Source organism: Doryrhamphus excisus, linkage group LG21, assembly GCF_037039965.1.
Source record: "Doryrhamphus excisus strain RoL-2023G ecotype Guam linkage group LG21, RoL_Dexc_Guam_v1.1, whole genome shotgun sequence".
In the NCBI taxonomy this organism is placed as follows: domain Eukaryota; kingdom Metazoa; phylum Chordata; class Actinopteri; order Syngnathiformes; family Syngnathidae; genus Doryrhamphus; species Doryrhamphus excisus.
Window position 1 is genome coordinate 6,819,700 of NC_136377.1, and position 23,019 is coordinate 6,842,718.

The 23,019-nt window shown below is 39.9% G+C and overlaps 1 protein-coding gene and 1 long non-coding RNA gene across 7 annotated transcripts in view; one reads left to right on the plus strand and one right to left on the minus strand.

The window, feature by feature from the left end:
* Positions 1-2,667: 2,667 nt before the first annotated feature.
* LOC131138010 (uncharacterized) lies at positions 2,668-4,869 on the minus strand. Of its 2 annotated transcripts, XR_009132023.2 has the most exons (3): positions 4,533-4,846; positions 4,324-4,391; positions 2,668-2,776 (listed from the first exon to the last, which is right to left on the minus strand). It is a non-coding gene; the product is annotated as an uncharacterized LOC131138010 (long non-coding RNA). The 2 variants fall into 2 exon arrangements; XR_013625175.1 differs by lacking the exon at positions 4,324-4,391 and having other exon boundaries at positions 4,533-4,869.
* The window catches only part of LOC131138007 (protein turtle homolog B-like), a 58,701-nt gene continuing 40,019 nt past the window's right edge, over positions 4,338-23,019 (plus strand). For 3 of the 5 annotated variants that reach the window (XM_058086538.2, XM_058086539.2, XM_058086541.2), the window contains exons 1-4: positions 4,339-4,690; positions 13,459-13,650; positions 19,037-19,183; positions 22,093-22,244. In XM_058086538.2, coding sequence (XP_057942521.2) covers positions 4,627-4,690; positions 13,459-13,650; positions 19,037-19,183; positions 22,093-22,244 — 555 coding nt within the window. In that variant the 5' untranslated portion in view covers positions 4,339-4,626. Of the gene's footprint in view, positions 4,691-13,458; positions 13,651-19,036; positions 19,184-22,092; positions 22,245-23,019 lie in introns of all 5 variants that reach the window. The other 2 variants (XM_058086536.2, XM_058086537.2) reach the window with 1 other exon arrangement.

The window sequence follows — 23,019 nt, forward strand, 5'->3', positions numbered from 1 at the left end:
TACGGCTATACTACATGTAACATGTAACCATGATGACTGATACGGCTATACTACATCTAACATGTAGCCACGGTGACTGATCTGGCTATACTACATGTAACATGTAACCACGGTGACTGATCCAGCTATACTATATGTAACATGTAACCACGGTGACTGATCCAGCTATACTACATCTAACATGTCACCACGGTGACTGATCTGGCTATACTACAGTAACATCTAACGTAACCACGGTGACTGATCCAGCTATACTACATGCAACATGTAACCATGGTGACTGATACGGCTATACTACATCTAACATGTAACCACGGTGACTGATCCAGCTATACTACATGTAACATGTAACATAACCACGGTGACTGATACGGCTATACTACAGTAACATCTAACATGTAACCACAGTGACTGATACGGCTATACTACATGTAAAATGTAACCACGGTGACTGATCCAGCTATACTACATGTAACATGTAACCATGGTGACTGATCTGGCTATACTACAGTAATATGTAACATGTAACCCATGGTGACTAATACGGCTATGCTACAGTAACATGTAACATGTCACCACAATGACTAATCCCGTCATCTAATGAGTAGTTACCAAGCAACTAATGTGTAGTTGCTGAGCAACTGATGAACTAATGAGGAACTAATTAGTAGAGTAGTTATTGAGGAACTAAGGCACCTTAATTTAGAGTTGTTACTGATTAATTAATGATGAACTAATGAGTACAGTAGTTACTGAGTGACTGAGTGGAGTAGTTACTGAGGAACTAAGACACATGAATTTAGAGTAGTTACTGAGGAATTAATGATGAACTAATGAGTAGAGTAGTTGCTGAGGAACTAAGGCATTCATTTAGAGTAGTTAGTGAGGAATTAATAATGAACTAATGAGTAGTTATTGAGGAACTAATGAGTGGAGTAGCTACTGAAGAACTAAGACCCATTAATTTAGAGTAGATACTGGGGAACTAATGAGTAGAGTAGTTACTGAGGAACTAATGGGGAACTAATGAGTAGAGTAGTTACTGAGGAACTAATGAGTGGAGTAGTGACTGAGGAACTAAGACCCATTAATTTAGAGTAGTTACTGAGGAACTCATGGGGAACTAAAGAGTAGAGTAGTTACTGAGGAACTAATCGGGAATTAATGAGTAGAGTAGTTACTGAGGAACTAATGAGTGGAGTAGTTACTGAGGAACTAAGACCCATTAATTTAGAGTAGTTACTGAGGAACTCATGGGGAACTAATGAGTAGAGTAGTTACTGAGGAACTAATCGGGAATTAATGAGTAGAGTAGTTACTGAGGAACTAATGAGTGGAGTAGTTACTGAGGAACTAAGGCCCATTAATTTAGAGTAGTTACTGAGGAACTAATGAGTAAGTAGTTACTGAGGACATAATGGGGAACTAATGAGTAGAGTAGTTACTGAGGAACTAAGACACATCAATTTAGAGTAGTTACTGGGGAATTAATGGAGAACTAATGAGTGGAGTAGTTACTGAGGAAATAATGGGGAACTAATGAGTAGAGTAGTTACTGAGGAACTAAGACACATTAATTTAGAGTAGTTACTCAGTAGTTCCTTATTAACTACTGTAATTATTAGTATATTATGTTAGAGGATGTTATGTTCTAGAATGTTCCATTATTTTATGTTATGTTAAAGGGGGTGTTATGTGATACAATGCTATCAAATATGTTAAAGAATATTGTCTTATGTTACAGAATGTTATGTTTATGTTGTTATATATGTTATAGTAAGTTACATTATTAAGTTAAAGGATTTTAATGTGTAAACAAAGATATTACAAGACACAATAACAAAAAAAATACATGTTAAAACAAACTGATCTCATCACACTGGTATCGCTCTGATACTGATACTAGCCATGATATCGTTGCCATCCACATTTGGATCATTCCGCTCAGCCCTGGATCAGTAACATTCCAACCACATGACCCCCACGTGAGGTTCACGAGGTTTGCGCATCACAGAGCAGTTTAACACCTACAAAACACATGAAAGCAATACTTTCACGTCTAGATGAATCATAATCTCTCAAAAAAAGAGTATCAGTTGCAAGTAAACATTTTGTATACTTTACATGTCTTTGAAGCTTCGACATTTGATACATTATTTGATAAATTCGCAAGTGTACTCCAAAACTCACAACACAACAATGTCATATTTCTCATTTTTGATCTAGTCATGTTTGTATGAGTAATCAACCCATAAAAATCCCACCGAAAGTGGGTTAAATTCAAACCCAGTATTGGAATAATTAATTGTACATGTCCGGCGTGAAGTATTCATTCTTCATTTAAACAAAAAGTGACGTGTTTGCCGACATGACGCTAATGGTGTCAAGTACGGTTCATCTGTCAACAAACGCGCTACAACAGCGCCCTCTAGCGACGAATCTCTGCAACACACTAGTGCTAAAACTAGTTATACAGAGTGTAACTGTTAACTGAAGTGATATAAGCTACAGTACCACGAAGAAATATATGGCAGTGGTTCAAAAACAGTACAAATCAGTTTCTGAAGAACAATATATTTGATATAATATTATATTATCTTAATTAAAACCAATACAATGTTGGTCAAAGTAGTTCCATACAGGAGCAGCTGGTTTTGTTTGGGGGGGTTTTTGCCAGGCCATTTTGTTGCATCAGGTGCCTGTAGGCTGCAGAAGAGGTGACGTCAGAAGGCCGGAAGATCCACGACCAGCTCGCCCTGCATGGAGTAGGCTGGACCTGAAAGGTCAGTAACATTAGTCATGATTATTCATAGCTGGAGCCCACACGTTGAAGACAAGTTTCATGCTGGCTGTGAGTCAGCGCGGTTGATGCATCGTTTCTTCAGTGATACATTGGACGGACAGTGGAGGGACCGGCAGAATTGTCCAAATCCAAACTTTTGCAAATGTACAGCACACATGTACGACTGTTAGGAAGGCCACAGTTTTTACATGTTTATATCTTTAAGCTTCACTCAGCTACGTTTTTTTTCATCACGAGTGGAGCTTTGGCGCATTGTTTAACTGTCCTTCAATGCACCATAGTTGTAGTGAGCCGCAATATGGTGCTGTATAAATAAATACGTTTTTTAGCATTATTAGAGCCCAATAGACATGAAATAACACCCCTATAGTCACCTTTACACTTGCATTACCCAGTGCTACTCAGTACCGGGTGATAATTCAAGTCTGCTGTTCTGGGAATCAAGTCTGGTTTGGTTCACAGTAACATTACTGCCACCTAGTGACCAATGTAGAAAACTACAGGGAGACTATAGACAGATTTAGTCCAGGTAATCCGTCAAGCATCTTTATTGTATGACTTGTATACAATTCAGACAACCTTCCTTCCTGTAGCACATCAACCCATGCGTACTTCCGAGTGTTCTGTGTGCTTTTTTTTTATTACGTTGCCAGTCGCAGAACTTTGATCAAGGTGGTGAGAAACACGATTAAATTCAAGAAAGAATAGTACCGAAACAAAAAGATGGCGTCCGTTACAATAGGATGGTAAATTAAAGGTTCCGAGTTAACACAGATTGTAGGGGGACCGTTTAAAGGAGACACATTGACTCATTTAGCCATTTTGATGATTACAAATGCTTAATTTACGCAAAAAATATGAACAGTTTTCTTCAATATATTTTTTAGTAATGATTGGCTGTATTCAATCGCGAAACAGCATGATTTTTTTTTTAAATAAACAAAATAGTGTTTAAAAAGAAAGACACGACACGGCTAATGAGTCAGTTGAAGTCTACGTATTTAGACGTGTGAGTATTTCGTGAATGACTCAGCTTTTTAAGTGCATCAAACTGCATGAATCATATTATTATTATTAAATTATTATTTTTATTATTATTATTGCGCAGGATGATAGTGCAGCTCCCCTAGGGCCTCACAAGCCAACCCACCTTGAAATTGCTTCCTGTCGTGCTGCAATAGCACTCTCCAGGAAATCTGAGATAATCTTGCCCCGGCCTGCTAATTGCCCTCCTTGTGTTTATATGTGGTACTTCGCAAAACAATAACAATTTCATTATTCAAGCAGTAGAATCATCTTTTACAATAGACTACCACCGTTAATGGTCGTCATTGGAGACAGGAAATGCCTACAGGGTAAAATGACAACACTTGGTTTCGCTTTTTTTCGTCGTTGACGTAATTTCTTCAGGTTGGAATTCAGAAAGTCCGAGTGAATCTAGGGTATTTGAATGCATCATACCGGCACCGCGATTGCCATCACAGGTGACCAACCAGTGACAAGAATACTTAACGATTCACCAATGAGATAAAAGTAGAGGCGGGTCCGTGGCGGCTTGGTTTGTATGTGTGTCTCCAAGAGCGGTTTGCTGTGGTCCCATTGGCGCAGGTGATCGGTGTCGGGATGTGAGAGTACCGCGGTGGAGAAGGGAAGAGAGGGAACGTTCTGATGGAGAAGTGTCTCGGGCTGGATTTGAAATAATAATAATAAAAAAAAGGATACCATCCACCTTCGATCCGCACTGGAACACTCGACGATGAACGCTTCACCGAAAGGGGCACTTTGAGCTACGATGAGGTTAACTTCCGGTGGGGAATAGTACTATGATTTGGTATGTGGCCACTTTGATAGCAAGTGTTTTCAGCAGCCGAGGAACGGCCGCTCAAGGTGAGTCAAAGCACAGCAAGCTTTTCAACTTTAACCTTAGCGTTGCTTTCATTTTAAAACATTTACTCGTGTAACAATCTGATATTGTCGTTTTGTAGGGTTTAAAAACGTTCCGGTTTCAGGGTCATAAGTTGTTTGTTCATCACCGCACCTGTGTGTAGTTAACACCAGCTGCTTCACTCAATGATGCTCGCTGCTGCAAGATGCGTTTGCTGACTGCAAAAAAAATAATAAAAAAAACCCCCAGCAATGGTGATAATGGTGATTCGGCTGAACTACTGCAAGCAGTGGTGGGGGAATGTCTGTATGCAAAAATAATTATTCAAGTCTTACCAGCTTTGCCCGCCAGATAGAGCAATACTTGTACAGCACAACTTCTTTTTTTAATGATGAATGATTTCATCCTGATTGATGACATGCTGAAGATATGATTTTGTTATATTATATAGATACAGTTATGTTGCTGGGAGCATCTTTCAGTCAAGCAGTTGACCGTGACCTGACCACTGAGGGAACACAAATCTGAAAAAGTTTAAAAGGCACAAAGAGTTGTAAGTGAACAACATGGAAAACTGCTTCGCTTGAGTCCGAATATCATAATGATGTAATGGTGTTGCGTTTGCACTGTTAGCAATGATGCATTCAGGGAAAAAAAATCGAGTAAAAAACACAGAGAACACAAAAAGGAACTGATTTCTTTTGCTTCTTTTGTTGTTTTTTTATGTCACAAATAATTCTCGGCCGCCTGTGAGTGCTTTTCGCTGTACCCGCTGCTCGTTGAGAAGAGCGATATATGCTGTCGTGTCAGAATCAAACCAAATGTCTCTTTACTTTGATGAGTAAAACGATGTCTACGGAGGTCTGATTATTCGATAAATGTAGCAACTGCCCTCCTGCTACGTCTTCTTATTCTCTGGCTGACCAGGTGTGTTATAAGGTAAGATTAGATAAGATAAGATAGAGAACAGAATCAGTTAAGCAGTACAAAAATACACAATATAAAAAATAAACAACCCAAGTATTAACAAATTAACAATTTTACCCAGAGTTATATACAAATACAGTTTGCAAGATAATATGAAATATGACATGAAATATATGACCATGAGATGAAATATATGACCGTGTTTATGTCAAAATTTATGTCAAAATTTCGCTTTATGATTGACTTTAATTTTCTGGTTGGTGTATGTTATAGTTTTACATGCATGTAACAATTCTAAATGATTATTTATTATTCATTATTTATTTCAAGGTTACTTTTACCTTCATTTAAGATGATATGCCCATTCTCAAAGACACCATGTGGCAGCGAGATCAACAGCGTCTTCCTGTTTTGTCGCGATTTAATCAAAATGCTGACACTTGCAACTTTTTTTTTTGACTCCGTTTTGGATTATTGAGATGAGAAACACTATTGAATTTATGAAATAACTCACGACAAAACAGGAAGGTGGTGTTGAAGTGGAAGTTGTTGATTTCGTGTCTTTTGGGTCATGTCAAGAATAATGTCTTCAATGAAGGTAGAAGTAATGTCATTCATCATTTGTATGTATTTCTATTCTATACATTTTGGATGGTTTTCTGCATGTAAACGTATAATGGTAAAACCATAAAAGTGTCTTTTGTGTTAACATTTTGGGTTTTCCGGAACAGATTAATTTGATTTACATGTTTTCTTATGGGAAATATTGATATGGTTAGTATCTGCTAATATAAGGGAAACACTCTGCATAGTTGTATATTCCTTGCGACTTCTTTCCTCTCTCCCTCATGCTATACTTCACATTAGTCAAAAGCAGAGCGGGAAGATGTTGGTGGGAAATTGGGACAAGGTGTATGCTTCAGAATCTTTGATGAGCAGTGTTTGGCAACGCCTAAAAAAAAAAACATTCCCGTCTCCAGTGCTCTGCTAAACTTTTGACACCAACTTTGTTGGTTGCTTGCTACTGAGCTTGTCAGACTACACAGTAAATGTTATATAATGTCTTCCCAAAAGAGGATCCTCTTGCCAAAAAAGAAGGGGACTTAAGGCATTGTTTATAAATGTCTTCCAACGTCTCTTCCATGGGGCAAGAATGTGCAATAATGTCTATTTGTGAATTTATTTTACAGAAACATGAGAACAATGCATCTATAGTGTGTCCAGTATTTTTCTAGCAGTCATATGTATGTAATGTGGCACTCCGATTGTGCTATGTGAGTGTCAAGAACGTCTTCTACGTGAAGTTCAGTCATATGTACATTTTGTGGAACTCTGATTGTGCTATGTGAGCATCAATAAGGTCTTCTATGAGAAGCTCAGTCATATGTACGCGATGTGGAACTATTATTGTGCTATGTGAACGTCAAGAAGGTCTTCTATGAGAAGTCAGTCACATGTATGCGATGTGGAACTCCGATTGTGCTATGTGAGCGTAAAGAAGGTCTTCTATGGTGGGTCTTCTTGGGTGGTTTATTTGCTCATAGAATGCACATATGTCCCTGTAGCACCGTGCCCCGCACTGATGCAACATTAAGCACCCTGTGTGTTTCTGTGATGTGGAACTCTTATTGTGCTATGTGAGCGTCGAGAAGGTCTTCTATGAGAAGCTCAGTCATATGTATGCAATGTGGAACTCTGATTGTGCTATGTGAGCATCAAGGTCTTCTATGAGAAGCTCAGTCATATGTACGCGATGTGGAACTCTTATTGTGCTATGTGAGCATCAAGAAGGTCCTCTATGAGAAGCTCAGTCATGTGTATGCGATGTGGAACTCTTATTGTGCTATGTGAGCATCAAGAAGGTCTTCTATGAGAAGCTCAGTCATGTGTACGCGATGTGGAACTCTGATTGTGCTATGTGAGCGTCAAGAAGCTCTTCTATGAGAAGCTCAGTCATGTGTACGCGATGTGGAACTCTGATTGTGCTATGTGAGGGTCAAGAAGGTCTTCTATGAGAAGCTCAGTCATGTGTACGCGATGTGGAACTCTGATTGTGCTATGTGAGCGTCAAGAAGCTCTTCTATGAGAAGCTCAGTCATGTGTACGCGATGTGGAACTCTGATTGTGCTATGTGAGGGTCAAGAAGGTCTTCTATGAGAAGCTCAGTCATGTTTACGCGATGTGGAACTCTTATTGTGCTATGTGAACGTTAAGAAGGTCCTCTATGAGAAGCTCAGTCACATGTACGCGATGTGGAACTCTTATTGTGCTATGTGAGCGTCAAGAAGGTCCTCTATGAGAAGCTCAGTCACATGTACGCGATGTGGAACTCTTATTGTGCTATGTGAGCGTCAAGAAGGTCCTCTATGAGAAGCTCAGTCACATGTACGCGATGTGGAACTCTTATTGTGCTATGTGAGCGTCAAGAAGGTCCTCTATGAGAAGCTCAGTCATATGTACGCAATGTGGAACTATTATTGTGCTATGTGAGCATCAAGAAGGTCTTCTATGAGAAGCTCAGCCATATGTACGCGATGTGGAACTCTGATTATGCTATGTGAGTGTATTCTGTGTGTTTTTTAAGTACATTCCAGTTACCAGAACATTGACAAAGATAGTGAGAAACGTGATTAAATTCAAGAAAGAACCGTCTACCGAAACACTTCTGCTATAGAACCAACACGCCCAGGTGTTGAGACAGATGCACAGAGTCAACCTCTTGACATCCAACACACATGCATACTCTGTCAATATATCGAGATCGGCAAAATTACGAAGCTTGTTGTATTCATTGTGCAGATCGAGACACACTCGTGAGTTGCTTCCGTATTTACGTTTGCGACCGGTGTACCGTTATAATTTACCGAGCCTGCTGTTGTGAATGTGTCCTGGAATTGTGTATCAGTCCAATCCAAGCTTTCGTCATGAAGATAGTAGACCGTAGGGGGTCGGGAACAACAAGGAGTTAACATGTCAGTGGCGCCTTGTGGCGAGGCGGCATCAACCATGTCCACTCAGATATGAGGACAGCAGCCAGGCCGGCAGCATCCCTCCGGCCGAGTGCTAATGTGTCAAGCTGGCAGCTGGCAAATACCACCTCTTTTGCTAGTGATAACCCTGGATTGGAGCCAGACTGCCTGCCTGCCTCACTGGCAGCGTCACATCTTGCCGTCTGACTCAGTATCTCCACGCCCTCTCCTTCACTTTCTGCTCACTTGGGTGAACTCGTTCACCCTCAGGTTACAAATGGCTAAAAAAAAATAAATATGCTGGGTGATTTTGATGGAGGCTGAGGGGCGTACTCAACAGCAACCATCTGCTTCCGAACACACTTGTTACCCTCTACCCACACACACACACACACACACACACACACACACACACACACACACACCTCCCCTCAGGTAGCCGTACAATTTTACCAGGATCTCACTCATATCCAGCCGTGACCTTTTGACCCTGACATACAGTTGCATGCAAGTTAAAACAATAAATACCAAGAAAATATTTTTCATTTTGTTGCGGAAAACGTTTGCTTGTTATTTACTTATGTTGTGACCGTTTTGAGCATTTATTGCATTTAGCATAACACATTTTAGAGCTTTTAACCACCAAACCGTGGTAATAAAATATTTTTTTCAAATATATTATTTAATATTATTTTTAATATGTTAAAAATATTCCATATTAAATATTTATTAAAAGTAATAAAATAATAAAAAAATAATTATTAATTATTATTAATTTAATAATTAATTTCTACCGCTTTTTCCTCACAAGGGTGGCAGGGGGTGCTGGAGCCTATCACAGCTGTCATCGGGCGAATGGCTAATAGTCTAAAAATAAAGAATTCATTTCAAGAAATGCTGCAAATGTTTGACAGACAGTATGAATAGCCTGCAAGAAAATACATTTCACAAACGGTAATGCCACAACTTCACAGAGTGAACGAAGATATTATTAATATTTCCTTTACTATATCATGATATGGTATGATAATTTTTTGACTATTAATATTAATATATTTTGTGGCCGTATTCAACCACAAAACAATAATTCATTCATTCATTTTCTACCACTTATCCTCACGAGGGTCACAGGGGGTGCTGGAGCCTATCCCAGCTGTCTTCGGGCGAGAGGCGGTGGGGTACACCCTGGACTGGTGGCCAGCCAATCACAGGGCACATATAGACAAACAACCATTCACACTCACATTCATACCTATGGACAATTTGGAGTCTCTAATTAACCTAGCATGTTTTTGTACCCGGAGAAAACCCATGCATGCACGGGGAGAACACGCAAACTCCACACAGAGATGGCCGAGGGTGGAATTGAACCCTGGTCTCTGAGGTGTGAGGTTTGCGTGCTAACCACTCGACCAACGTGCAGCCTAAAAATAATAATAATAAAAACTTAAATTATATTAGGAAAGCAGGAAGTGAACAAATGTAACAGTTACTGATTGTAAAAGTACCAGATGGAGGGGTAGGATTTAATAAGCTTTGCTTCTTCCTACTCCTTTTGGACATGTGGAACTGTGAACTGATTATGTGATGCATTCAATTGCAATCTGATGCATGTTCTACTGAAATAAAACCATTACCATATTATGTCATAATGCAGAATCTCATGGTGATGCTCACCGGTGGCGTGAGATTTTTGTTTTTGAGATTGAAAAAAATCTTTTTATAAAAAAAAAATAATAATAAGATGAATCCACATATAACATCAGGGATTGGACACTACCTCTCTCGGGGAAAAGTCCTTTGAAATCCAAATGATGAAGACTACTTTCTTCGGCGCAAGAGGGTGGAATTAGGTCAAGCCTCACACTCTTTGGTGCAGCATTAGTGTTTTAAGCCTCACTGACATATCTGAGGCCATAAACTGCAGTACAATTTAACATACTAAAATACCACAGAAGATGATTTGATTCTACACTGATACTGATACTATACTGATGGTCATAGGCCAGTTTTCTTTAAGTAGCTCATAGATTTATACATTGCAAGTAACAATAACATTATTGAGCACTTTTTAAAAATATGTAACAAGTTGTTACAGAATGTGGTATTCAAGAATTTCACTACAAATTGCGTCAGTAATGACAAAAGGTTGCAGTATTACATATCACATATGTGACATACATATCACACCATTATCCCTAAATTGGAGGGTTCCCATCGGGATACATTAGCCATGTTTACATGAGGAGTTTTTCTCTTTCCGAATGACTTTTCCGAAAACAATGGTATCCATGGAAAGGAATATTCCAATCTCTTGTCTACATGCGCCGCTACAATCAACCAGAATAGTCAATGGGGCATGCGCAGTAAAACGTAAACATCAACATCACGTGATACCGACTTCCCCGAGTTTTTCTTTCACTTGTTGGAATAATTCAGAGTTAACTCGAGTTTTTTGTTTGTCCGGTCTTGAAATTTAGTTTGGATCAAAAACAAACTTTCCATTGCACGCCTCCATTTTTAAAACCGAAGAACCTCATATCTGACTATGCGCTGAAAGAACACACCCGGGATAAATTTAAAGAGGAAAAGATCAAATTCAATCTTGCTAATATTTTATCATTAAATTCAGGACATGTTTTATATAGATATGTATTTTATTTTTTAATAAAAACTGGACTTGTGAATAAGGTATAGAAGGGTTTAGATTCTGTTCCAATAGTGGCGGTAATGCACACGAAAGCTGCTTGCTAACCGCCAATAAACAACAGAAGAAGAAAAACACCACGAAAAAGAACTTTCCGTTTGAGCGGGTACAAGATACCTCAATCGGATTGGGGAAAGGAATATTCCTCCCCCGGGAATCTGATTATATATTCATTCGGATTGGCACTTTTCTTTCGGAATGAGGTGTATACAAAGGTTACATTCTTTCCGTTCCGAGCAAATAAACCGAATGCAATTGGAATATTTGGGTCCATGTAAACGTGGCTACTGTGGTTGTCTACAGTAATGCATTTCTGGTTCCTCATTCCTTATTTGGGTTGAGAGGAAGATCAGCTGTTTCACATTCTCTGCTTCTTCTCCCTCCCTTCCTTGTTTCATCATCAACAGTAAAGTCATAGCGCCGAGGGACCCGGTTTGTGTGTAATCTCAGATGATGTCACCGGCAGCCAATCGACACATAGTAAAGCTGGGGATGGTTTGTGTGTGTGTGTTTTGTGTTGTTTACCCCTGGGAAAAGCTCCCAGTTATTATGGGATTCTTTTGGCTAGCATGAAAGATCACACTTTGAGTCAGGAATTTAAAGCCTGTGCGTATGAGTGTGATGATGATTTAAAAAAAAAAAAAAAAAAAATCTCGGTATCAATTCTCCTGATTCACGTTTTTCCCAGAATCGTGCAGTCCTAAGTCATGGTGATTCACTGTGTTTCCCACGGGAGGGAATGAGTGTTTGTGTGTGGATGTGTACAACAGTGCTTTTTAGGATGCGTCATAACGTGTGACATTACCTCATATTTTAAGCTTATTTAACAATAGAAGAACCCGAGTTCAATTCCACCCTCGGCCATCCATCTCTGTGTGGAGTTTGCATGTTCTCCCCGTGCATGCGTGGGTTTTCTCCGGGTACTCCGGTTTCCTCCCACATTCCAAAAACATGCTAGGTTAATTGGCGACTCCAAATTGTCCATAGGTATGAATGTGAGTGTGAATGGTTGTTTGTCTATATGTGCCCTGTGATTGGCTGGCCACCAGTCCAGGGTGTACCCCGCCTCTCCCCCGAAGACAGCTGGGATAGGCTCCAGCACCGCTGTGACCCTCGTGAGGATAAGCGGTAGAAAATGAATGAATGAATTACTGTTTGTGGTTGAATACTGACACAAAATATATTAATATTAATAGTCCAAAAATTATGATACCATATCATGATATAGTAAAGGATATATCATTGTTCACTCTGTGAAGTTGTGGAATTGCCGTTTGTGACATGTATTTTCTTGCAGGCCATTCATACTGTCTGTCAAACATTTGCAGCATTTCTTGAAATGAATTCTTTATTTTTAGACTATTAGCCACTGGTTAATTGGCGACTCCAAATTGTCCATAGGTATGAATGTGAGTGTGAATGGTTGTTTGTCTATATGTGCCCTGTGATTGGCTGGCCACCCCGCCTCTCGCCCGAAGACAGCTGGGATAGGCTCCAGCACCCCTGTGACCCTCGTGAGAATAAGCAGTAGAAAATTAATGAATAACAATAGAACATAAAGTTTTGTGCAGCGTTAGCTGTGTTAGCGCACGCCTTCTAAACATGGACACCCCCGAGCTACAAGCTAGCAACTAAATATCCCGACATTGACCTCACTAGACACGAAGTCTGATTGGGATTTCCTCAAAAAACACTTTTGAATCATTTGGAATACGATGAAGGATATCCATGAATCTTGGTCGTCGTATTCCACGCTTGGCTCATTCATGCCAGCAAGATGAAAGAACGATAAAGATGACAAGATCCCATCTCGATAAATCACATTCAAGTGCTGCTAATCCTCTTCTCTCCACGCCTCCAGCCCTCAGCTTGGCTTCTTGCTGGATTTATCACACCCCCCCTTTTTCTGTGCAGTCCTGTCAGAAGTCAAAGCTTTGCATATGTTTTTCTTATCAGAACCAAACATTCCTTCCTATGTTTGCACGCTTTTTCAGGTGCTGACTTCTTTGTCAAAACACAAAAGTTTGTGAGATGCAACTGTGGAGGAGTAGTTGCAATACACGTATCCATGCACCCCCCTCCCCCATCCCTGACAAACACACATGCTAAATGTGGAATACCTCTTTGCGTACATGCAGACCAAGAGCTGTCCTTGCTGTTGCCCCAGGTGCCCACGGAGTGCGAGAGGAACCCCAGTTTGTGACGGCGCGTGCGGGAGAGAACGTCATCCTGGGATGCGATGTGTCCCATCCCTTGAACGGCCAGCCCTACGTGGTGGAGTGGTTCAAGTATGGAATGCCAATCCCCTTCTTCATCAACTTTCGTTTTTACCCTCCTCATGTGGACCCGGAGTATGCTGGTAAGATGTTTGTTTTGGTTTTTTTAATGTATGTGATTTACAGTTATACATTATATTGTATTTTTGTGTATTCACGATTTTTTTTAATTCACTTTATTTTATTATTAATATATTATTAAAATTACTTATTGTATATAAAATTACTCATTTATTATTTATTTATTTTTTTCCCCTGAAAATATATTTTTTTGTTTTGCAGAAAACACATCTCATTCACCCCAAGTTGGTAATAATTTATGAATAATAGTGCAGTCAATTAATTACAATATTTAACTATAATTAATTGCAGATAGAAAGCCATTCTTATCTATAATAAGTAGGGATGTAAATCTTTGTGGTAAACGATTCGATACGCATATTTACAGGTTAAGATCCGATTTAAAAAAAAAAAAAAAAAAAAAAAAAGTATTTTAAAAATGGAATGGTTCGATACAGCGTACAAACGATGCAATATGCTATTACATTGAAACACGCCCTCGTCCTTGCCTATGCCTGCCGGTAGCTAGCAGCTCATAACCCAAATTTTAGCTTGCAGTTCAAAACTAAAAAATACAGACGGAGTTGGCTCACACTCCTTAGTTGGGACACATGTTGGCCACAGGAGATTGTGAAGACCTGGGTTCGAAGACATGCATGCTCGAAATGAATAAATAATACAAATTAAAAAAATAATTAAATTTTAAATCCACAAAGTTGAATTGCGAAAATGCTCGAATCCACCGTACTTGGTCAGCTTGGACAGCTCTGACAGCACCAGAATCCTCCGGACCCAGGTGACTCCTTCCATCATATTGCAGTTAGCACCAATCATGAGGAGTACAGCGGTGCTTTTTGACAGCCCTGTGCTCACTGCAGGAAACATGCTGGCCTGAATAATATATGATTGGCGGAACAGCTCAATTTTTTAACCTCTTAAACCCTGAGCTTTGGAGACTTGCTAAAAAAAAGGTTTACATCTATGTTCCTTGTGTCACAGTAGAGGGCAGACGTGGATGGTACTGTCCTGTGGGGGAGTTTGATTTATATACATTGATTCATTCAAAAAAATATTTTTCATATTTAAAAAATGTAATAAAAATATGTAAACTAATAGAAATCGAAATACATCTAAATTAATATTTTAAGTAATTTTTAAAATTATTATATGTAATGTCGGTGTTTTTTTGTACATTTATTTTTGGCAATATTCATTAATTCATTCATTGATTTTCTACCGCTTATCCTCACGAGGGTTGCGGGGGGTGCTGGAGCCTATCCCAGCTGTCTTCGGGCGAGAGGGGGTGGGGTACACCCTGAACTGGTGGCCAGCCAATCACAGGGCACATATAGACAAACAACCATTCACACTCACATTCATACCTATGGACAATTTGGAGTCGCTAATTAACCTAGCATGTTTTTGGAATGTGGGAGGAAACCGGAGTACCCGGAGAAAACCCACGCATGCACGGGGAGAACATGCAAACTCCACACAGAGATGGCCGAGGGTGGAATTGAACCCAGTCTCCTAGCTGTGAGGTCTGTGCGCTAACCACTAGACCGCCATGCATCCCAGTAATAAAATTATTTTTCATATTTAAAAAATGTAATAAAAATATGTAAACTAGTAGAAATCAAAATACATCTTAATTAATATTTTAAGTAATTTTTAAAATTATTATATACAGTGAAGAAAATAAGTATTTGAACACCCTGCTATTTTGCTATTTCTCCCACTTAGAAATCATGGAGGGGTCTGAAATTTTCATCGTAGGTGCATGTCCACTGTGAGAGAGATAAACTAAAAAGAAAAATCCAGAAATCACAATGCATGATTTTTTAACAATTTATTTGTGTGATACAGCTGCAAATAAGTATTTGAACACCTGTGTATCATCTAGAATTCTGACCCTGAAAGACCTGTTAGTCTGCCCATTAGAAGTCCACCTGCACTCCATGTATCATCCTGAATCAGATGCACCTGTTTGAGGTCGTTAGCTGCATAAAGACACCTGTCCACCCCATACAATCAGTAAGACTTTAACTTGTAACATGGCGAAGACCAAAGAGCTGTCCAAAGACACCAGAGACAAAATTGTACACCTCCACAAGGCTGGAAAGGGCTACGGAGCAATTACCAAGCAGCTTGGTGAAAAAAGGTCCACTGTTGGAGCTATCATTAGAAAATGGAAGAAGCTAAACATGACGGTCAATCTCAATCGGAGTGGAGCCCCATGCAAGATATCACCTCGTGGGGTCTCAATGATTCTAAGAAAGGTGAGGAATCAGCCCAGAACTACACGACAGGACTTGGTCAATGACCTGAAAAGAGCTGGGACCACCGTTTCCAAGGTTACTGTAGGTAATACACTAAGACGTCATGATGTGAAATCATGCATGGCACGAAAGGTTCCCCTGCTTAAACCAGCACATGTCAAGGCCCGTCTTAAGTTTGCATATGACCATTTGGATGATACAGAGGAGTCATGGGAGAAAGTTTTATGGTCAGATGAGACCAAAATAGAACTTTTTGGTCATAATTCCAATAAGCGTGTTTGGAGGAAGAAGAATGAAGAGTACAATCCGAAGAACACCATCCCTACTGTGAAGCATGGGGGTGGTAGCATCATGCTTTGGGGGTGTTTTTCTGCACATGGGACAGGACGAGTGCACTGCATTAAAGAGAGGATGACTGGGGCCGTGTATTGTGAGATTTTGGGGAACAACCTCCTTCCCTCTGTCAGAGCATTGAAGATGGGTCGTGGCTGGGTCTTCCAACACGACAACGACCCGAAGCACACAGCCAGGAAAACCAAGGAGTGGCTCCGTAAGAAGCATATCAAGGTTCTAGCATGGCCCAGCCAGTCTCCAGACCTGAACCCAATCGAAAATCTTTGGAGGGAGCTCAAACTCCGTGTTTCTCAGCGACAGCCCAGAAACCTGACTGATCTAGAGAAGATCTGTGTGGAGGAGTGGGCCAAGATCCCTCCTGCAGTGTGTGCAAACCTGGTGAAAAACTACAGGAAACGTTTGACCTCTGTAATAGCAAACAAAGGCTACTGTACCAAATATTAACATTCATTTTCTCAGGTGTTCAAATACTTATTTGCAGCTGTATCACACAAATAAATTGTTAAAAAATCATGCATTGTGATTTCTGGATTTTTCTTTTTAGTTTATCTCTCTCACAGTGGACATGCACCTACGATGAAAATTTCAGACCCCTCCATGATTTCTAAGTGGGAGAAATAGCAAAATAGCAGGGTGTTCAAATACTTATTTTCTTCACTGTATGTAATGTCAGTGTTTTTTTGTACATTTATTTTTGGCAATATTCATTAATTCATTCATTTTCTACCGCTTATCCTCACGAGGATTGCGGGGGGTGCTGTCTTCGGGGGAGAGGCGGGGAACACCCTGGACTGGTGGCCAGCCAATCACAGGGCACATATAGACAAACAACCATTCACACTCACATTCATACCTATGGACAATTTGGAGTCGCCAATTAACCTAGCATGTTTTTGGAATGTGGGAGGAAACCGGAGGACCCGGAGAAAACCCACGCATGCACGGGGAGAACATGCAAACTCCACACAGAGATAGCCGAGGGTGGGATTGAACTCAGGTCTCCTTGCTGTGAGGTCTGCGCGCTAACCACTTGACCCGCGTGCAGCCGTTTTTTATTTTTATGGACAGAATTTATAGGTGTTCACTTTTGTTGCGTTATTTCCAAATGATGCGGTCCTGATGGCATCATCATCATCATCATCATCAAGCTGTGACCTTTAGCATTTACTCTTGTGTTAAACTTCTGGGATGAGAATCTGCATCTCCATTTAGTGAAGGTCAAAGTTGTCTTCTATCTTTGTACACAATTGCTCTAATAATAGTATCATGCAGTGCAGATTTCTCTTCCCGCTGGTGTCATTCAGAGAGGATATAGAAAAGCGTACACAATTAGTCAGGAACAGTCACAAAGTAGAGAGGATTGAGGGGAGTAAGGGGATTAATCGGGGCTAGCTTGCCTTTGATAATGCTGAGGTTTTTTTCAGCTGCCCTACACTCCCTGAAATCCTTTGTTTAACCCTTATTGCCAAACACCATCTGCTACCATCCAGTTACCAGCTTCACTGGAACCAAATGCATTTTCCACTGACCCCTGCACCCACCCAGCCACTCAAAAGTTGATATCTGTTGGATCGGAACATCTAGTAACGCCACGGGCTGTCAGTTGTCCGATGTTGGCCACTTCCTGCTTCACACAGGAAGTAATGACCTGTCCTTGCCTCAGTGTGTTTCAAAAATAGAGTGCTGTACTCACGGAGAGGAGAACCTCTCAGCGCCACAGAGGCTGACGGCTTTCAATGTATGTATATTGAAACCTATGCTTGATGGTGCACTTGATGTTATACCGGCAAGTAGTAGTTGCTCTAATGCAGCTTAGAAATAGATTGAACAGAATGCTACACCTACAGTCATTCCGGAAAGTATTCACAGCACTTCGCTTTTTCGGCATTTTGTTGTTTCAAAATGGAAAATCTCCAAGGAACCACGGACCAAATTTGTCAATTTTCCAACTTGCTTCTAATGCACTTTTCTGGTCAAAAAAACAGGGGAACATCACATAATTCAACAGGGGCCCCAGAAGCACCCAAAAACGGCATAAAATGCTAATGTTTGAGGGCAGTGATTTTTGACAAAAAAAAACGTAAGGGGGGTTATGTCGTTTTTTTTCCACTTTTTTCAACTTGCTTCTAATGCACTTTTCTGGTCAAAAAACAGGGGGGACATCACACACACTCAACAGGGGCCCCAGAAGCACCCAAAAAGGGCATAAGATGCCAATGTTTGAGGACGGTGATTTTTGACAAAAAACGTAAGGGGTTAGTATGTCGTTTTTTTTCCAGTTTTTTTTTCAACTTGCTTCTAATGCACTTTTCTGGGAAACAACAACAACAAACAAACAGGGGAAACCTCACACACACTCAACAGGGGCCCCAGAAGCACCCAAAAAGGGCATAAAATGCCAGTGTTTGAAGGCGGTGATTTTTGACAAAAAACGTAAGGGGTTAGTATGTCGTTTTTTTCACTTTTTTTCAACTTGCTTCTAATGCACTTTTCTGGTTAAAAAAAAAAAAACAGGGGAAACCTCACACACACTCAACAGGGGCCCCAGAAGCACCCAAAAAGCTTGAGGGTGGTGATTTTTGACAAAAAACGTATGTCGTTTTTTTCACTTTTTTTCAACTTGCTTTTAATGCACTTTTCTGGTTAAAAAAAAAAAAAAAACTCACACACACTCAACAGGGGCCCCATAAGCACCCAAAAATGTTTGAGGGCGGTGATTTTTGACAAAAACGATTCTGCTAAGTTCTGTCTCCCTACCCCCCCTCCCCCTTTCTAGGCCGGGCCAGTCTATACGGCAAGTCCTCCCTGCGGATAGAAAACGTCCGTTCAGATGACCAAGGCTGGTATGAGTGCAAGGTGCTGATGCTGGAGCAACAGTATGACACTTTCCACAATGGCAGCTGGGTGCATCTGACTGTCAATGGTAAGAACCACTTGTTTATTCTTTGTCTTTCATGTAGACGAACTGCTGGTAACTAGTTACTTTTGTAGTTGAGTAACTCAGTTACTTTTTTTGAGAAGTAACTGCTGTATCACGTAAGGTTGATACCTCATGATACTACAGCCATCTTTATACACACAAGAGTTATATAAGGTAGTACACCTGGATATATTTTTGTTTTAATCTTAATTGGGTGGTACCTTCTGCCCAGCCATCCAGGATTAGGCTGCTGCTTCAGCACTGTTTCTATTTATAGTTCACCATTTGCAGTCTAGCCTCTTCTATCATTGTCAAACATCAGTGGTCGTGGGTGATTACTCTGCACACTTTAGCTGTCAGCTTGACTGCCATTCTTGAAGGAAGTGGTGCATATAGATTCCGGTGAGATGCATAAAGATGGTGGAATGCAAAAGAGAACGCTTTCCTGCACTTCCTGCCTGCAGTCGCGCCGCAATTCGGTTTCACTCCTGTGGACGTACGGTAACAGACACGTCTGAAGTTTGACACCTAAATGACCGAATCTTTCTCAATCTGGACTGTTCATATCTTTGAAAGGGGGTAAGCTAACAAAAAATCAACCAATCAAATACATACTTTCCAAATTGTTGTTATCCTTCTCCTGGGAACTGAAACCACTAAGGTCCTGTTCTTCAGCATCAGAATTGAACAGACTTGTGATTCCTTCATCACACACCTTGTCGTTCTCTCTCTCTCTCTCTTTCGTCTTGAGGTATTTTAGCCCTTTAACTTGAGCTGTCCTCTTCCACATGCAGTAGTCCAGCCTTCCATAATTTGGAATTGTCTTTTTTTCCCAAATGATGGTTAGGATGATAGTTTTTCAGAGACTGTTTTTGTGAGGATGGCAGTAAAGCATATTTAATTGGCTTATGTTCAGGTTTTTCCGTATAAACGGACGATGGCTTGGTTTATATTTGCAGATGAAATTCAGTATTTGCAATTGAGATGCGACTGGATTACACATGTAAGGAGATCAGAATCGCTACTAAGATGATTAGAATTAGGATGTTAAAATCGGAATTATAACGGAACAAAATCAGTATTGAATCTCTGACAGTGATATCATTTGTGAGGATTTGAGACGGGTTTGCCCAGCGTAAGGGACACCCAATGTGGCGTCCTTTGCATTTGCCGGTAAAGTCATCCCTCGTTGCATTGCAGTTTGAACATGACTCTATTATTAATCTTGATCTATAATCATTAATTAATAAATTATCACCGTTTTGTGGTTCAATGTTGTCTTTTATTAGCAAATCAAAATTAATCAATTCATTCATTTTCTACCGCTTATCCTCAAGAGGGTCGCGGCGGTGCTGGAGCCTATCCCAGCAGTCTTCGGGCGAGAGGCGGGGTACACCCTGGACTGGTGGGCAGCCAATCACAGGGCACATATAGACAAACAACCATTATTACAATAAAATATTAATATATATTAATATTATATTAATTTGCAAATAAAAGGCAATATTCAACCAAGAGTATTCAACAATATTCAACAACAATATTCAACCTGTTTTGTGGTTGAATATTGACTTTTATTTGCAAATATATATATAAATAATATATATATTTGCAAATAAAAGTCAATATTCAACCACAAAACAGTGACGGATGTCTTTACCGGCAAATGCAATTTATATTAATAAATATTAATATCAATTACATTTGCCGGTAAAGTCATCCCTTGCTACATTGCAGTTATTATTAATCTTGATCTATAATCAATTAATAAATTATCACTGTTTTGTGGTTGAATATTGGCTTTTATTTGCAAATAAAAATTATTACAATAATATATTAATAAAATATTAATTAACATTAATATTAACATATTGATATTAACATTAACTATTAATATATTGATAATATAGTAATGCAATATTATGCAATATTAATATATTCAAGCATAACAATGCCAAAATGAGCCAAAATAGAAATCCAGTAAAAGGCATTCAGAAGACGTGATCTGAGGTCCAATCCAATATCTGTGACTTGCGTGTGCCTTTAAGAAGTCAGCTGGCCCAGAGTTGACTGTTAGCTGAGTGCCAGCAGCATGTTAGCAGTGTAGAGAGTGGCCGGCAGCATCTCCTGTGTGAATGATGGCTGCATACAGGGGTACGTCTTCCCTGCCTGTTAATAAAGCAATTGAAGTGCATGGTGACTTGTTGCTGGGTAATGACACTCTGCAGACCTCCAAAATTCTAAGCCATTTATTTTTTATTTATTTTAATTTAATTTAAGTTTGTAAAGAACTCGTATCCTTGATGAGGGTAAAGAGTTTGTTTATTTGCTGAATTGTCACGTGTCTGCATAAAACATTGGTGGATTTTCCCAGGGCCAGTTGTGCCCATCTGAGGTAGCTCATCTGATCTGCATAAAAAGTTAGGGGTGCACATTTGGAATGGCTCATGAATTATTTATGGATTTCATTTTAACAGAAGAAAATAAAAATGGTGACGTGCCTTTGTACAGCATGCACGCTGTAAACAGATCAGTTTTGCGTGCACGCATGGCAGGTCTTATCGGGAACTTAATCGGGAACGGGTTATTTGCACGAGAAAGCTCTCCTTGATTAATTGCTGTGATTGATATGAATATTAATGATTAAAAGGTTATGAATATTTATTTGTTTTGACACAAACAGAGGTACTCATGTGTTTGCTCCACAAAATATCAAAGTAGCCCTTCTACCCTTGAATTTTTCATGGTGGCCCTTGCTGTTTTGTGATGGCGCTCTGGAGTATTTTTGTTTTTCATACATATTTTTAATGTTTTTTTTTTCACATAAATGATACTGGTCTGGTATGTTTCTTCTTCTGTTATGAAAAGGATAGAAACCCACAATATGATCTTCCGTTTGCTTTGTCCCTCAGCGCCTCCCACATTCACAGACACGCCACCTCAGTACGTTGAGGCCAAGGAGGCCGGGAGCATCACTTTGACCTGCATGGCCTTTGGCAACCCCAAACCCTCGGTCAGCTGGCTGCGGGAAGGCAATCTCATGGTCACCAGTGCCAAGTACAAGGTAGAAATACTGAATCCGTTACCTCTGTTTCTCAACAAATTGGACACAAGTAAAAAAAAAAAAAAAAAAAAAAAAAATCAGATGAATCGACAAATTAATTGACTGATTAATCAGTTATTAAACTACGTCAGTCACTATGTTCTTCTCGATGTGAAGGAGAAACGGCTCTACTCTGAGCCCCTCTCCTCCTCACCCTATCTCTTCGGGCAGGGGTCTCAAACTCAATTTACTTGGGGGCCACTGGAGCTAGGGTCTGGGCGAGACTGGGCCGCATCAGGTTTTCCTCACGAGGGTCGCGGGGAGTGCTGGAGCCTATCCCAGCTGTCTTTGGGCGAGAGACGGGGTACACCCTGGACTGGTGGCCAGCCAATCACAGTGTTCTCCAATATCTTACTTTTTATTTTTCTGCACAAAATAAGATGAAAAATAAATAAACCAAGAATAAAGAAAATCAATCAGTAATAAATAAATAAATATAATAACAATAATAAAACGGCAAATAATAAAAACTTAAGAAACCACATATAGTTGGTGGGTAGACAAATTATTTTTTTCAGATTAAAATGAACAAAGCGTTATTAGAGCCCTGTAGACATGACAAAACACGACTATAGTCACATTTATATTCTTTTTATTTACAACATATTGCGTAACTGCAGGGTCTTGAGACACATGCTAACTCGCAAACTAGAGAGCTAGCGACCTAAACGGTAGCCTTCAAGTTATTTCCTTTAAACTTAAATAGCCAAAAACTTACCACTTCCACACGGATCGG